General features: G+C 44.0%; 1 protein-coding gene across 1 annotated transcript; it reads right to left on the reverse strand.

The window, feature by feature from the left end:
- Nucleotides 1–1,317: 1,317 nt before the first annotated feature.
- Nucleotides 1,318–16,285, reverse strand: LOC118085133 (zona pellucida sperm-binding protein 4-like). Its single transcript, XM_060273998.1, has 11 exons — nt 16,281–16,285; nt 15,488–15,590; nt 9,328–9,442; nt 7,728–7,915; nt 6,347–6,444; nt 5,976–6,103; nt 5,140–5,329; nt 4,924–5,062; nt 2,928–3,006; nt 2,111–2,224; nt 1,318–1,445 (listed from the first exon to the last, which is right to left on the reverse strand). Exons 1-11 carry the CDS (start codon nt 16,283–16,285, stop codon nt 1,318–1,320), a joined length of 1,287 nt encoding a protein of 428 aa, XP_060129981.1.
- Between the last annotated feature and the right edge of the window lie 222 nt (nt 16,286–16,507).

A 16,507-nucleotide genomic window follows, 5' to 3' on the forward strand; every position in this document is an offset into this window, starting at 1 on the left:
TGATTAATATCCACATTCTTGCAATTTCCTCTAATACAAGAATTTTTGCGAACATTTTTTCATTGGAGAATTTTATCAAAAAATATCTGATAGTGTGAATTTGGAAGGACAGCTGTGTTTCATTCCTCATTGTTATGGAAAGTGAAAATTTGATACCTTTAACAGAATCAAATCTCTCTTCTGTTCCCATTCACAGCAGACCAGAAGAATAAGACACAAACATCCCTTGGCCACCTTGAAAGTAAGGAAGTTCAAAGAAAAACTGCAGCCCAGCACTTGAGGATTTTGAAATTTTATCCTTTGATCATTCTTTAAATAGAATTTCTTTTCTCATAAATTTCTCAACAATTGTTTTGTTAAAAAAGCAGGATAATTTTTTTTTTACACACAATTTTAGCTGCCAATACACTTTTTTAGTATATCCACCAACCTTCAATTTAACACATACTAGCAGAGTGCCTTGTCTAATTCCACTATTTGTACAACTTCACTGCGCTAGATCCAGCTACAGTGCAATGAAACACATACAGTGGTACCTTGGTTCTCAAACTTAATCCATTCCGGAAGTCTGTTCCAAAACCAAAGCATTCGAAAACCAAGGCACACTTTCCCATAGAGAGTAATACAAAATGGATCAATCCGTTCCAGACTTTTAAAGACAACCCCTAAAACAGCAATTTGACGTGAATTTTACTATCTAACGAGACCATTGATCCATAAAATGAAAGCAATAAACAATGTACTGCAGTCACAGAATCAATCAATCAGTAGCTGAACTGGGTTCCACAGTATCACATAAGCAAAACAAAAAGAGCCACGAAAACAAAAACGCAAAATAAATAGCAAAAACAGACAGACCTCAGTGTAACAATCAAAACGGAAGCGTGGCACTCAAATTGGAAGCATAACACTCTAAACAGAGCACATTCGGCTTCCGAAAAAAGTTACTTCCTTCTCGGTTTGCAGTGTTTGTGTTCCAAGTTGTTTGAGAACCAAGGTACCACTGTACTTCATTTGATTTTGACAGTGTATGTTGGTACTGTAACTGTTTTAGCAGTTCCAACTTGAACCAAGCAATCATTGAGAGGTAAGGCAAGACTTGACAAGTACATTGTCCACCCCTGCTCTTTACCATGAGGTGCCTTCTAGACATTGCTGCCCCCATGGTCAAGGTTTAGGGGTGATGGGAGCTGCAGCTCAACATCATCAGGAAGGTTCCTTGTTGCTTAGCCCTGGTGTAGAGCTTCAATACAGGACAAGGCAAATAAAAGACATCATTCACCACTTCTTTATTTAAAACAAAAAACATTTGTCCGTTCACATTTTGGTCCTTTTCGAGTATTTCCTTAATCCTACAAGAGACAAAGCAACAAAAACAGCTCCTACTGCAACTACAAGGGCTCTCTCCCATTCCTTTGACAAGACTGGACTACTCCAATAGGAACCTGCAAGAGATAATTAATTAATTAATTAACCTGCTAATTAATAACCACAGAACTCCAGTTTTCTTGTGATTCAGCGAAGTCCTAAACAGAGAGGTGCATGCAAGACTTTCGTACATCAGCATTTTCACACGATCCACCTTGCCATATACCATTTGCCCACCACTGCCATATTTCTTCAAATTCTTCTCACAAGGCTACCAATGGAGAAGCCTTTTTGCCCACACATGACAAGCATATGCCACAGAGGACCAGGCTGCCCTCTGGGCCCATCTATGTAACAAAGTTCTTTACGTATGTAGCGTAAGCTTGAACCATAAGCACATCCATGCAACTGAAAGGTTGCTGCTCAGAAGAGGCTTAAGAGGGCTCTGCTCATTTCAAGTTCCTTAATTGTTCTTGCTCTTTATGACCAATATAGGAATAAAAAAAACCAAAATGCAGCAGTGTAGCCTTTAGCTTACAATTCATGCATCCGAGCCAGTTATGAATTTGGCAGATTAGAGCTATATTAGGAATAGTAAGTCAACATACAAATACAGTTTCGAGGTCATGCCCATGAAAAGAATAGGATCCAATCCATCATGATATTTTATGGCAACAGTCATTATCTCTCCCCCCCCCCAAAAAAAATCACATTCCCATCTCAATAGTCACTTCCCTCTCACCTTTCTGTTTGACGTTGTCCTGTTCTTTCTCCATCTGGAAGTCTACAGGTCCTTCTGCCATCACTAGGCTCCTTGGAGTGTCCTGTAGGGCTTGGTTCTCAAGCGATCTCCTGGCTATTTGACGAGAGAAGTTAGCAGACAAGCGATTAATACAGACGTTCCAGCTCTTGCGCTGATCGTGTCTCCCCTTTCCTTTCACTATCAGGATTACTACTGAGGCACTCAAGGGAGCTTTGCCTTGAAAGCTGCATTCGAGGCAGTTGCTAGGCTTTCTGGGAAGCCATAAGCATTCAGCACCTCATTCTGCTAGTTACTCCTGCAGAGCAGCACACTGTGCTAAATGCATTTACACATATTGTCAGATCTCATGCACAAAAGTCCACATAAAGATCTGAATTGGCCTCCCACAGAAGAGTAATTTAGGGACGGTTGATGCATAAATCCTCCAGAGGTGACACTGCAAGTTTGTTTCGTTTTGCATCTGGCAGAAAGCACCTTGAAAATTTGTACAGAACTGTCTATTCATCACAGCCTCCTCTCTGCATCGGAGTGGAGAACCACCGGCTCCAGGGCCAAATGCAGCCATCAAACCTTTAAACTCTCTACAGACCACAGCCCCTCACTGTTTTTGCCTGGCTGGAATATGGAACTAGATCCTGCTTGCCATTTGGGTCATTTCTTCTGCACCAACAGTTCCTAACTGCTCAAGGGAAGTCAACTCTCATTGTTACAAAAGGAAGAAATTATTCTATATCCCCTTTTAGAAGTTTTGGAAAAGAAAAACAAAATGGCAGTTGAATAGCTGGGGAGCCACTACCTCTGATCCTAGGACAGTGAGCCATGCAGGATTCCACTGTTGATGGGACACAAGCAGCAGCGCTGCAGTGGAAGTAAACCTGGCAAAAGACAGTCAGAGTCATTCACGCCTGTTAAAGGTACAAATCTCAGAGGGTTGTTCTATACACTGCCCACCTATACTCACAAATCCTTTAACAGGCATACTGTGCATTCCAAGTCAATTGTCCCACCCAAACCTGGTGTTAACAGCATTTAACCAGACTTTGCTGTGCTTAAACACAAGTAGATGGACCTTCATTGTGGAATGGTCCTGCATTAAGAAAACAAAATGACTGAAGGTAGCTGCAGGGTTCTGTACGTGGGCTCCTCTTTCGTTATATATCTGGGACCCTCAGACCTCCCACCTGGCTCTCAGGACTCCTTCCTCTTAGACCACATCCACACCCTCCCTGAAAGCTTTTGCGTGCCTCGAAATGTGCCCTGCAACTGTGTTAATGCTTCTTCTTTGCATAGATGCATGGAGGATAGAGAGTTAGGCTATGATTTTGCATGACTGGAATGCAGCCTATAGTATGGAGAGATAAAAGTCGCATTCGTTGTTCAAGTCCCCACTAGCATACAGCCCTCAAGACTGTTGCTCAGGACGGCATGTCAGCCTTAGGGCAAATGCAGCTCTCTACCTCTATTGCATAGAGTAGGAGCAGAAACAGTCACATTGTGGAAGGCTGTGTGTCTGGACTCCAGCTCCTTGCGACAAGCTTGTACACACATCTCCAGAATCCTGCACAATTAATGACTGTAAAACACATTGCTGTTTAACAAGTGCACACATAATAATTTTCTCTGGCTATCCGAATGGTATACAGTGGTACCTCGGTTTATGAACACCTCGGTTTATGAGTTTTCGGTTTACGAACGCTGCGGACCCATCTGGAACGGATTAATTCACTTTCCATTACTTTCAATGGGAAAGTTCGCTTCAGTTTATGAACACTTCAGTTTATGAACAGACTTCCGGAACCAATTACACCCATGCTTCAGGTTAAGTACGCTTCAGGTTGAGTATTCCATAGACCCGTCTGGAACGGATTAATCCACTTTCCATTACTTTCAATGGGAAAGTTCGCTTCAGTTTATGAACGCTTCAGTTTATGAACAGACTTCCAGAACCAATTGTGTTCATAAACCGAGGTACCACTGTATGCCCAAAGATGGGGGGGTGGGGAGCAGTTCCAATGAAAGACGATTGGCAATTAAAACTGATGGAATACGCAGAGATGGCGGGACTTACTGGAAGAATAAGAAATCAAGATGAGAGACTTTCTTTTAGTAGAATGGGGAAAATTTGTTGCGTACAGTATATGGAGACCATTTGTATGTAATTTAAAATGTTAGCAGGACTGACATAAACATGAGCAGTAAGAAATAACTTAAAGGGAGTCAAAAGGTTAAATTTGTAAATAGGTTTGAGTTGGTTATGCAGTAAGATTATGATGTAAAATGAACCGCTGTGGGGGGGGGGGGGAATCCAAAGAAAATGCAGGCTTAATTTGTTTAGACTTCATTTTTTGTTGTTGAGATATTGCAAAATGCAAAAATGGGAAAATAACTTTTAAAAAACACCATCGTTTTCCCAACAATGGTTCATGATAGATGGCTCAGTCAGTAGAGTATGAGACTCTTAATCTCAGGGTCATGGATTCTGGCACCATGTTGAGCAAAAGGGAGTTGGACTAGATTGCCCTCATGGTCCCTTCCAACTCTACAATTCAATGATTCTGTGGTTCAGTAATCTGATTCAGAATAGTAATCTATTCCAGGCATCCCCAAACTGCGGCCCTCCAGATGTTGTGGCCTACAACTCCCATGGTCCCTAGCTAACAGGACCAGTGTTCGGGGAAGATGGGAATTGTAGTCCAAAACATCTGGAGGGCCAAAGTTTGGGGGTGCCTGATCTATTCTCATGCATCACCCTTTCACAAGCTAGGACCCTGGTGAAACTGGGGAGCTCTTACTGGTCCAGTAAGTGCCTGCCGGGAAGCAGTGCTGAAAGTGCTGATGACAAAGCGTTGGTAGTGAGATGGAAATGGTAGCCCTGAAATTTCTCCCACGAGGATGAACCGAGTCTGGTAGTTGTCTCCTTCATATGGACACCTGTAAGAGGAAAACGCTGCATTATGCAAAAAGCTGTTCAGTAGTCTCAAATTCCTAGCTTATCTTGGAGGTCTTGCCTGTTCATTAAGATGGGCCACTGTGGCCTCTGCAGGGGGTTAGTACTTGGTGTGGCCCAGCACTCATGAAGAACCAAGACAAGGTCTGGGTCTGTCCGCTGCAGGATCCGTACTTCCAGGAAAACAGAATCCCTCAGGAGCTTGACTACAGGGTAGTCCCCATTAGCATAGTATTTGCTGTACTGTTGGTCTGCAGAATACAAATATTGGAAATGGTTACACACCACCGACAGAGAAGGATCGCAACACCATGGCTTTAAAGGTTTTTATATTGTTGGAAACCACTATGATATAGCTTTATGATGCAGCAGAAAAAAATATTTTTATGAAGAAATGAATTGGCCATGGTTCACTGAGTTGGTGGATGCTGTAGTTCATTTGCAGGGCCCAAGGCAAGGCACCCTGCTCCTGCTTGTAGCCTCCTGTTGTGGCTGTCTTACAAAGATCCAGCAGCGTGCCCAGTTAATCCCTCTTAATCATCAAAATGTGTTTGTATCATGTGCAGCCTTCTATTGTTTTTTTCCTTGGAAAGTCAGTTAGTAGACACAACAATCACATTGCACCATGCACAATTCTTAGCAGGAAGTTTGCTATTCTCATGAAGTTACTTCCCCATAAGTCCCTTTGTTCCAGTTCAGTCTTTGGGGAAAGTTTGAAGATTGAGTATTAGGCTTCCAAGCTTTGCCTGTTCGCACTATTGCAGAGGGGTGCAGACAGCTACTAAACAGCCGATTCTTTACAATACATGCAAGCAAGAAGTACACGAAGTGGAGAATAGAGGTGTCAGAAATTATGACAGCCATAGATTTTCCTCTCATTGACATGATGACACTTACCAGTAGCAATTCTAAGCTCGAGGCTGAGTGGGCCAAACTGAGTGACTGACAGTGGAGGCGGCAGGGTGAAGACTTGTACCATAAGTGGGAGGAAGCTCCCTGTTGAATACCTGCAGCTGACATGCAGTCTAGTGAAGAGCAAAGATAAAGAAGTTAGGTATTGGGGAAGAGCCACCGCTTGGTAGTAGAGCATCTGGCTTTGCAATCAGAAGGCTCCTGGTTCAATCCAGGGAAGGACCTCTCTCAAAACTTGAGAGCTGCTACCAGGCAATGCAGACAATAATGTGCTAGATAGACCAATAGCCTTAACACTGTAGTTTCCTGTGTGCCCAGATGCCATTATGTGTGAGTGCCAGTTACTATTACAGTACCTGAAGGTGCTATCTTGCATGAGTGATCCAGTGTTCCAGTTTTTGACATCATGGTGTGCTACCAGCTCATTTGCATATATGCCCTGATCGCCTGCTCCCTGTTTTTAAACATTAAAGATTAGTTGGGATTAATCCAGTTTATTTGCCCTGCAATCCTGCACCCAGAGAAGAATGAAGGAAACCTAAGAAGAGTCAAACATTTCTGAACCATAAAGTGCACTCTTGAGAATACTTGTAAATTTAGAGGGGTTGCATCAATTGCTCACTTTCTCCGGCCTTAAGAAATTCAGAGCTTCCTCGTGGATGGGAGGTTGCCTGCTCTTGATGATGTTACAATCTGTTATACAGTTTGGGCTCAGGTGGCCTTGGTGGCACAGAGTGCTTCCATCAGCTTTGGGCTGGTGGCCCAGCTGTGCCCCTATCTGGATAGGGATAGTCTAACTTCTGTTGTCTATGCCCCGGTAACCTTTTGGTTAAATTACTGCGATGTGTTATACCTTAGGCTGCCTCTCAAGACGGTTTGGAAACTTCAGCTAGTGCAGAATTCAGTGGCCAGGTTGCTCACCAGGGAAAACGGTTTGAGCATATTGCACCGATCCTGGCCCAATTGTACTGGCAGCCAGTGCATTTCTGAGCCCAATTCAAAGTGCTGATTTTGACCTAGAAAGCTTTAAAATGGTTCAGGACCATGGTACCTCAAAGATCACCTCTGCCCATATGAACCAATTTGGTCATCTAGCAGATTACTTTCCTCAGTACCTTGTCCAATTCCTGCCTCCCCTCACCCCTGTACATTTTCAGATCAGAGGAAGTATGCATGGATTTACAAGGGCTTTATAAACACAGTCCATACTAGCCTATGCTTTTCTGTGCATCTCTTCCCACTATGCCTGAGGACTTCAGCTATGGAATGGCCATGCAAGAGGCTCCTTTTGTTGTCCCCAGACTTACCTAAAACCAGAATAGTTCATCCAGGTATAATAGTGCCGTACAGTCAGAGAGAAGGGTCATAGCTCAGTAGTGACTTTGCACGCAGAAGGTCCCAGGTTCAATCCCCTTCATCTCCAGGTAGGGCTGGGAATGTCCCCAACCTGAAACCTTGGAGAGTTGCTGCCTCTCCATGTAAATGATACTGAGCTACAACTTAGCCAACTTAGCCCCGTAACTATGGGTGCCCGGGGCTCTGGGTGCAATGCATCGTGCACCAAAATTTGTGGGTGCCCAGCCCCTTCATAGGGAGTTTTTTAGGTGCTCGGGCACCCAGGGCCCAAGCAAGTTGGCACCTATGCTGAGCTGGATGGCCCAATGGTCTGACTCAGTGTAAGTACGTTTGCAAGCTGGCTGCTTAAATCAGGAGTTTTCAAGGCAGGTGGATTCCTACCAGAAATGTAGTTCCGCAGGAAGAGAGCGGGAATTTGTAGAGGACAAAGGCACCGTTCTTTGTCACAGGAACACAACCACTGCCATATCCACTGACAAGATGCACAGAGTCCAGAATTAATGACGGCAGAGTCACATCCCTGGACACTGCAATTGAGAAGTAGCCATCTGGAGTGCAGTGTGTAGTCACTGAAAAATGAAAGCCAAAAGCATTAGCATGGAATTCCACCATAACAGAAGACCACATAACACCGGTCCTGAAAGACCTACATTGGCTCCCAGTACGTTTCCGAGCACAATTCAAAGTGTTGGTGTTGAGCTTTAAAGCCCTAAACGGCCTCGGTCCGGTATACCTGAAGGAGCGTCTCCACCCCCACCGTTCTGCCCGGACACTGAGGTCCAGCGCCGAGAGCCTTCTGGCGGTTCCCTCACTACGAGAAGCCAAGTTACAGGGAACCAGGCAGAGGGCCTTCTCGGTAGTGGCACCCACCCTGTGGAATGCCCTCCCACTAGAGGTCAAAGAGAACAACAATTACCAGACCTTTAGAAGGCATCTCAAGGCAGCCCTGTTTAGGGAAGCTTTTAATGTTTGATGGATTTCTGTATTTTAATGTTTGATGGATTTTTGTATTTTAGAATTTCTGTTTTGTTGGAAGCCACCCAGAGTGGCTGGGGGAACCTGGCCAGATGGGCGGGGTATAAATAATAAATTATTATTATTATTATTATTATTATTATTATTATTATTATTATTATTGTTTCTAGAATTAACCATCCTTCCTTTTGTTGTCTAGCCACCTGGCTCCAAATGGAAGGCAACCATTTCAGCCATAGGAGGTACCACGGCCACAGTAAAATAATCCATTCAGATGCCTCACATTTTTCTGCTGCTCCAGAGAAGCAGGCACGGAGCAATGGATTCAAACTACAAGAAAGAAGATTCCACCTAATCATTAGGAAGAACTTCTTGACAGTAAGAGCTGTTCGGCAGTGGAATTTGCTACCGAGGAGTGTGGTGGAGTCTCCTTCTTTGGAGGTCTTTAAGCAGAGGCTTGACAGCCGTATGTCAAGAATGCTTCATAGCTGCCAAGTTATCCCTTTTTTAAAGGGATTTTCCCTTATGCTGAATAGGCTTCCTCGCGAGAAAAGGGAAAACTTGGCAGCTATGGAATGCTTTGATGGTGTTTCCTGCTTGGCAGGGGGTTGGACTGGATGGCCCTTGTGGTCTCTTCCAACTCTATGATTCTATGATTCTGAAATGGAAGCTGAAAACATCCAATTCCAGCAAATTCCAAGGTGCACCTTTTAAAATGTGGATATATATATGCTTACCACATAACTAGATTTCCTTGAGCCTGCTTCACTTCTATGGTTCTTCCCCTTCTCTCCATATAAGCAAGGGAGAAGAGCTGCTTAATTAGACATTGCCTTGCAAAATATGGATTTGTGCAGCTAGGATGAAAGTTGTTTTCTAGACTGGAAATTCAGTTTCCCTTGACTTCTCTGGAACGAAGTGTTTTGTTCTCAAACCAGAACATCAAAATATGCCCAAAGTACACTTCTAGTGCCAGTGTCTTTTTTTTTAAGAATGCCCAGCCTACCTGTATTGCCATAGTAACAAGGAACACGATGATCTTCAGTGGTATAACAGCAGCCTCTCTCTTCACATTCTCCCTGGGACACAGGTTGAGTGGCACAGGGAAGGCGGTCTTGTCTCTGCTTCCTTCCACCAGACATTCAATGACTTTCACCCCACCATCAACCTAACAATGAACCAATCTATGCAAGAAATACATTTTTTGGACACTACTATAAAAATACAGGATGGACGTATAGACACCACCTTATACAGAAAACCAACTGACCGACAAACATATCTACATGCTTCTAGCTACCATCCCAAACATACCAAACAATCCATCGTATACAGCCAGGCCCTACGTTACAACCGTATCTGTTCCAACTCTACAGACAGAGAATCTCACCTAAGAGATCTACAGCAAACCTTTTTAGAACTAAAATATCCACCTGATGAAGTTAAACAACAGATCAACAGAGCCAGACTGATACCTAGGGAGAACCTGCTGCAAGACAGACCCAAAAAAGAAAATAACAGAACACCACTAGTCATCACATACAGCTCCCAAGTTAAAACAGTACAACGCATCATCAGAGATCTACAGCCTCTCCTGGACAATGACAGTTCTCTTTCTCAAGCTCTGGGAGGAAGACCTTTCATTGCCTACAGACAGCCACCCAATCTTAAACAACTCCTCACCCACAATAATACAACCACCAGACTTAACATGGACACTGGTACCAGAGCCTGCAATAAACCCAGATGCCAACTTTGCTGCCACATACACCCGGACAACATCATTACTGGCCCCAACAACATCCAACATACCATCTCAGGACTATTTAATTGCTCATCTTCTAACATTGTGTATGCCATCAAATGCCAACGGTGCCCTTCAGCTCTCTATATTGGACAAACAGGCCAAACCCTACGCCAAAGGATAAATGGACATAAATCTGACATCAGGAACCATAAGACTGAAAAACCAGTAGGAGAACACTTCAATCTCCCAGGACATTCTATACAAGATCTCAAAGCAGCTGTTTTATTACAGAGAAATTTCAGGAACAGACTGGAAAGGGAAGTTGCTGAATTGGAAATCATTACCAAGCTTAAAACCATGGAAGCACCTGGGATGAATAGAGATATCGGATTCTTATCTCATTATGCATGATCAAGCTTTCTTTAGCACCTCAGCCCAGGACTAATTGCAGCCATCAGCAGCCATTAACACCCATCTACAGGTTTACCACTCCCATCAGCCCATCTCCCATTCCCACCCACCCCCTCCACCCTCTGTATATATATAGGGTCTGACACTTCTGTTTCTAGTGTATCTGAAGAAGTGTGCATGCACACGAAAGCTCATACCAAAATATAAACTTAGTTGGTCTTTAAGGTGCTACTGAAGGAATTTTTTTATTTTGTGAGGCACATTCTTCAACATGTTATGTTTTTCAATGTACTCTGCAGTTTTCAGATCTTTTCTTGGAAGACTCATTTCGTAGTGCATTTATAGAAGCAATAGGGAAAGAAATCGGAGACAAAAAACGCCTGCAACTTGCAACTGAGACCTCTCCAGTTAGGCATGCTGGCTTTGAGGCAACTACCACTTGCATAGGATTGGGCTGTCAGGCTCCAATCCAAATGAACTTATTTGGGAGTAAGGGGCATTGAAATCAATAGGATTTACTTCTGAGTAAACATGCATAAGTTCACCTTGCGCTGGGCGTCCAAACCACCAAGGGAGGATAGATGGCCCTTAACAAGTAATTTGTAGAAAGGTAGACATTGAGCCGGTTTTGTTTTTCCTGTCATTGCTGCTTTGTAGCAAGAGAAGTTGCATTTTTAACATGTTAAAGACAAATAAGTGTCTATCAGGAAAGGTGATAGCAAGGGAATGCTCTCTTTCCCAGAGAACCAGAAGCAGCTGCCACAGAGGATCCATGGCTCTAACAGCTGAAAGTGTCCAAAGTATTGGATTTACATGTAAAAGGTCTAAGTGAGGAACCAAAGGCTCCCAAGATTTTGCTGAACTACAACTCCCATCAACCCTACCAAAGCATAGCTAAAGGCCAGGAGCGATGGGAACTGTAGTTCAGCAACATTTGGGAGCCAAATGTTCCCCACGCCTGGACTAAGTTCATCTCTCTGCTCAGTTAAGCAGATCACACTGTGCAGTCTTGTGCTAAGCACTCACTGCCAAGGATGTGGGTGGCGCTGTGGTCTAAACCACATGGGCTTGCCGATCAGAAGCTCAGCAGTTCGAATCCCCACGACGGAATGAGTGCCTGTTGCTCTGTCCCAGCTCCTGCCAACGTAGCAGTTTGAAAGCACGCCTGTGCAAGTAGATAAATAGGTACCACTGCTGTGGGAAGGCAAACAGTGTTTCCGTGCACTATGACTTCTGTCATGGTGTTCCATTGAGCCAGAAGTGGTTTAGTCATGCTGGCCACAAGACCTGGAAAGCTGTCTGTGGACAAACGGCAGCTCCCTCAGCCTGAAAGCAAGATGAGCGCCGCAACACTGTAGTCGCCTTTGACTGGACTTAACCGTCCAGGGACCCTTTACCTTTTTTTATCTTACCTAACCACTCACTACCTTCCAATATAATCCACAAACTTTTCAATACAAGTATACGATCATAGATTATTCAAACTGCAGGGTTGCCAATGGTCCAAAGCAGGGTTTCCAAACTTGAGTCTCCAGCTGTTTTGGGACTACAACTCCCATCAACCCTAGCTAACAGGACCAGTGGTCAGGGATGATGGGAACTGTAGTCCAAAAACAGCTGGGGACCCAAGTGTTGGGAACTCTGGACCAAAGAAAGCAACCTGGCTGTTCCTGTGTCTTTACCAGTGGCTTGATGTGAAGAAATGGGCAGACACAGCTTTTCACAGCTTTTACATTATTACCTACTAATGTAAGCACATCAAGATAAATGCAGTGAAAAAGCCTGCTGAAAAGTCTGTTCAAAGCAAATCTAGTTTACAAATGTGGGAAATTCAGAAGGTTTCCACTTTTTATGGGCAGAAGCATTCTGCATCAGCTGGAGTAAAAGCAGCATTCATCAGACTGATGCTCTCCCTGCCACAGATATGCCATGTTTGGTGGAATCTACACACATGTAAAAAACGCTGTGAAAATGCTTTTTTTAAAAAAAAAAAGTTTTGAAAAATACATTGAATTTTGCATAGCTGACTGTTGCCATCTAGTGTCACATTTGTATATTGCACATTTAAAATGATTCATTTGCACCTGTGTAGCAGATTCCTTTGCTAAACCTTCTGCTGATCATGTGCATAAAGCTCTGTTTGTGAGCAGGTGTCAACACTAGAAAGTCAGGCTCTGTTTTTACAGACCAATCTTATTCTTCCCCCCTCCTTTTCTAAAATAGATAGATACATAGACAGATAGATTTAAAAAAACTGAAATTAAACACAATTTATTTCAATGGAATTCTGAGTGGGTAAACACAAGATCACAGCCTTTGCATTTAGGAAAGGAGGTGGACCTGCAATGAGCAGAAATGCAATGCAGCTCACATGTGTGTCCTATAATACTTGTGTAAATGACTGACTTTCCTATTGTGCAAAGGAAACAAGGCAGGCAGGAAGGGGACTACCCCACCAATGACCAAGAAACCATTTCATGCATTGTACTGCAGCAATATGTCTTTGTGACCTGCCCTCCAAAAGGGAGTAGGATCCAGGTACCCATGCTAAAACACATTTGATGCCCTCCCCAGCCCCAGTGTTTCAAGTTGTGAATCAGGCAAGGAAACATATGCAGGCAAGGGTGGCAGCCTCAATAAAATATTGGGGGGGGGGTAAGACCCACCCTGCATAATCAATCACATGATGCAGTGTGTGTGCACGCACATACACACTCACATGCACACACACTATATGAATGGCAATGCCCATTAACTTTGGGGGGAGACTCCCTCTAATTTTTTGGGGGGGGGGGCGAAGGGACCTCAGCCCCTAGGAGTTGGCTCCTATGTATGCAGGCAAAGGTGCATTGAAAACATCCAGGAAAGAAAGAATGCAGTGCTGAGCAGAGCTGGTGGAGAGGAGAGGTGAATAGGTCCAAGGTAGACATGTGCAGTTGACCAGTCAATTGAGCAAAGTGAATTCCTCCTGGAATTGGGATTTTTTTATAAAAAAGGGGGGGATAATAGTCCTTGCTGGGGAATGGAAGACAGGGATTCAAAGACAGTTTGGGTTTGCATTAACACACACACATCCCAAAAAAAGTCCATGTTTACTCGTCTCCCTCTGCACTGTGAAAGGAGAGCAGCACATATCCTGGCTCTCTCTGATCATGTAAAATTCATCATTTTCCTCTTCCTTTTTAGTGTGTGGGCTCCAAGGGAAAGCAATAAAACTGCACATTTCTCTGGCACTGAGGCTGCTGAACAGTGTAGTCATTAGCATACAAGCTACAAAAAAAGAGAGATAAAAACAGGGTAACTGCGGAAAGCTGTGGACATCACCAGTGACCTTCTGCCAAAGTAGCTCCACCCCAAAAATCCTACCTGAAGTCTTCTATTAATTTCATGGCCCAAAGTAATTTTCTCTCAAACATCCTCTGCAGAAACAATCTTCTTCCCTGTTTGTTTTGTTTTTGTAAGACTGTTTGCTTATGTTCAATTATAGGGGGAGGGGAACCTGTGGTGGGGACTTTTTAATGCTTCATCTGATCCCCAGTAGTATCCATCTGTCTTGAGAGACAATGGAGAGCTCCTCAAGGGGTCAAGTCAAATCAATGTATTGTGAGCACTTCCCTGGAGTGCAAGCCTGGGCAGTATTTATGGAGGTCCTAGTCTGCCCAGATGATAAGACTCTCTCAGCCTTGCTAATGTGGTCCAATGGAAAGTAGAGCAAAGCGTTTGGCACCAGCTTGGTTGCAGAATTTGCCAGAAGGAAGCCTACAAGGCACCATCCAACCATCTTAGGGACTCCACTCCAGATTTGTGTTGGGTTTACTCCTTAGCCTTTTCTTCTCCTGAATATATCATACAAGGAAAATACTTTTCCTTTTCCTAGATGGGCTACCTTCCCAGGTTGACGAGTGCCATCTGCCCCTCACTTTCCTCTACAGCATGTGCAGAAAATGCCTTCTTGACCATTGGACTCCCTCTTGAGCTTGTCTGCTCAATCCGGGGGAGCCTGTCTTTGAATGCAGGGGGAGTCCCTAACTCACTGAGGGCTTGAGACCCATCAGCTACCCTCACCTGGTGCATGCTCTAGTTATCTCCAGAGTGGTGCATGCTCTAGTTATCTCCCCTGTGGACTGCTGCAATGCGCTCTACGTGGGGCTACCTTTGAAGGTGACCTGGAAACTACCGGTACAACTAATCCAGAATGCGGCAGCTAGACTGGTGACTGGGAGCAGCCACCAAGACCACATAACACCAGTCTTGAAAGATCTACATTGGCTCCCAGTAGGTTTCTGAGCACAGTTCAAAGTGTTGGTGCTGACCTTTAAAGCCCTAAATGGCCTCGGTCCAGTATACCTGAAGGAGTGTCTCCACACCCATCGTTCTGCCTGGACACTGAGGTCCAGCACTGAGGGCCTTCTGCCGGTTCCCTCACTACGAGAAGCCAAGTTGCTGGGAACCAGGCAGAGGGCCTTCTCAGTGGTGTGCCTGCCCTGTGGAACGCCTTCCCATCAGATGTCAAAGAGAAAAACAGCTACCAGCTTTTTAGAAGACATCTGAAGGCATCCCTGTTTAGGGAGGCTTTTAATGTTTAATAGATTATTCTATTTCATTTTTCTGTTGGAAGCTGCCCAGAGTGGCTGGGGAAACCCAGCCAGATGGACGGGGTATAAAAAAATAAATTATTATTATTATTATTATCATCATCATCATCATCATCATAGCAGGTCCGTAGAAGCCATTTCCCTGTGTGGCCTCTGTTGCATGCTGACAGCTTCTAGGAGCCATAGATGGGAGCTGAGTGCAGGGTGGGGACCAAAGGCATTTTATGTATGTATTGCTTTATTTCTATCCCACCTTTCCTCCGAGGAACTCGGTGAGGTATGTCCATGATTCAAAGCACCTTTATAAGGTAGGTTAGATCAGGCATCCCCAAACTTCGGCCCTCCAGATGTTTTGGACTACAATTCCCATCTTCCCCGACCACTGGTCCTGTTAGCTAGGGATCATGGGAGTTGTAGGCCAAAACATCTGGAGGGCCGCAGTTTGGGGATGCCTGGGTTAGATTGAGAGCAAGTGACCTGCTTAAGGTCTCTCGGTAAGCTTTTGGTAGAAGGTGTCTAGGAATTTAAATTGATCAGCGCCATTCAATCAGGTCATACCACAGGAGTTCTGCCTTCAGGGAACACCTTAAACATTGGTAAATCTGCCAAGCAGCCCCTGAAAAACAGGAAGTCACATGGGAATTTTAAATGTTGCAGAATATCCCAGAGAATACTTTGGGGTGCGTTCTCAGTTCACAAAGAGCACTGAAAACGGAGACTATGCCTTAAAACACACCTGGCTGATTGTCATACCTTCCACATTGTGGAGGAAGATCAGTGGTGGTCTTTCAGAGATCATCTAATTTAGGATCCCCTGACAATGTTTATGCAAGCATTCTCCCGAAACATGTGTCTCTTTATGTGTGCAGCTATGAGATACAGTGGTGCCTCACTAGACGAATTTAATTCGTTCCACGGGTCTATTCTTATAACGAAAAAATTTGTCTAGCGAATCCCATAGGAATGCATTGATATTTTTTTTAAAAAAAAAAAAGTGCCCATAGGAACGCATTAATTGAATTTCAATGCATTCCTATGGGAAACCGCGATTCGCTAGACGAATTTTTCGTAAAATGAATTTGTCTAGCGAGGCAACCTTCGCTAGAAAATTCCTTTCTTTAAGCGAAAATTTTGTCTTACGGGGCGTTTGTTAAGCGAGGCACCACTGTATGCCCCTGGGTCCATGCTATTCTGCATAGTCTTTACTTCATCTTGCTTCCTTCTCCTGGAGGCTCTTCTCTGTTTTCCCTTCGCTGGGGCAGGATGATATTAATTTTTTGCTCTGCTAGTCAGAAGATTAGAAGTATTAAGATGTATGCGGCATAACAATGCTTTTATTTTTTATTTTTTTAATTGGTGGGGAGAATAAACAGGGCTGCTGCAGTGACAAAGAGGGTTATCTTCTTGTAGCTGAGCTATCTTGCAGACACTGC

The sequence above is a fragment of the Zootoca vivipara genome, chromosome 4 (genome assembly GCF_963506605.1).
Source record: "Zootoca vivipara chromosome 4, rZooViv1.1, whole genome shotgun sequence".
Classification (NCBI taxonomy): Eukaryota; Metazoa; Chordata; class Lepidosauria; order Squamata; family Lacertidae; genus Zootoca; species Zootoca vivipara.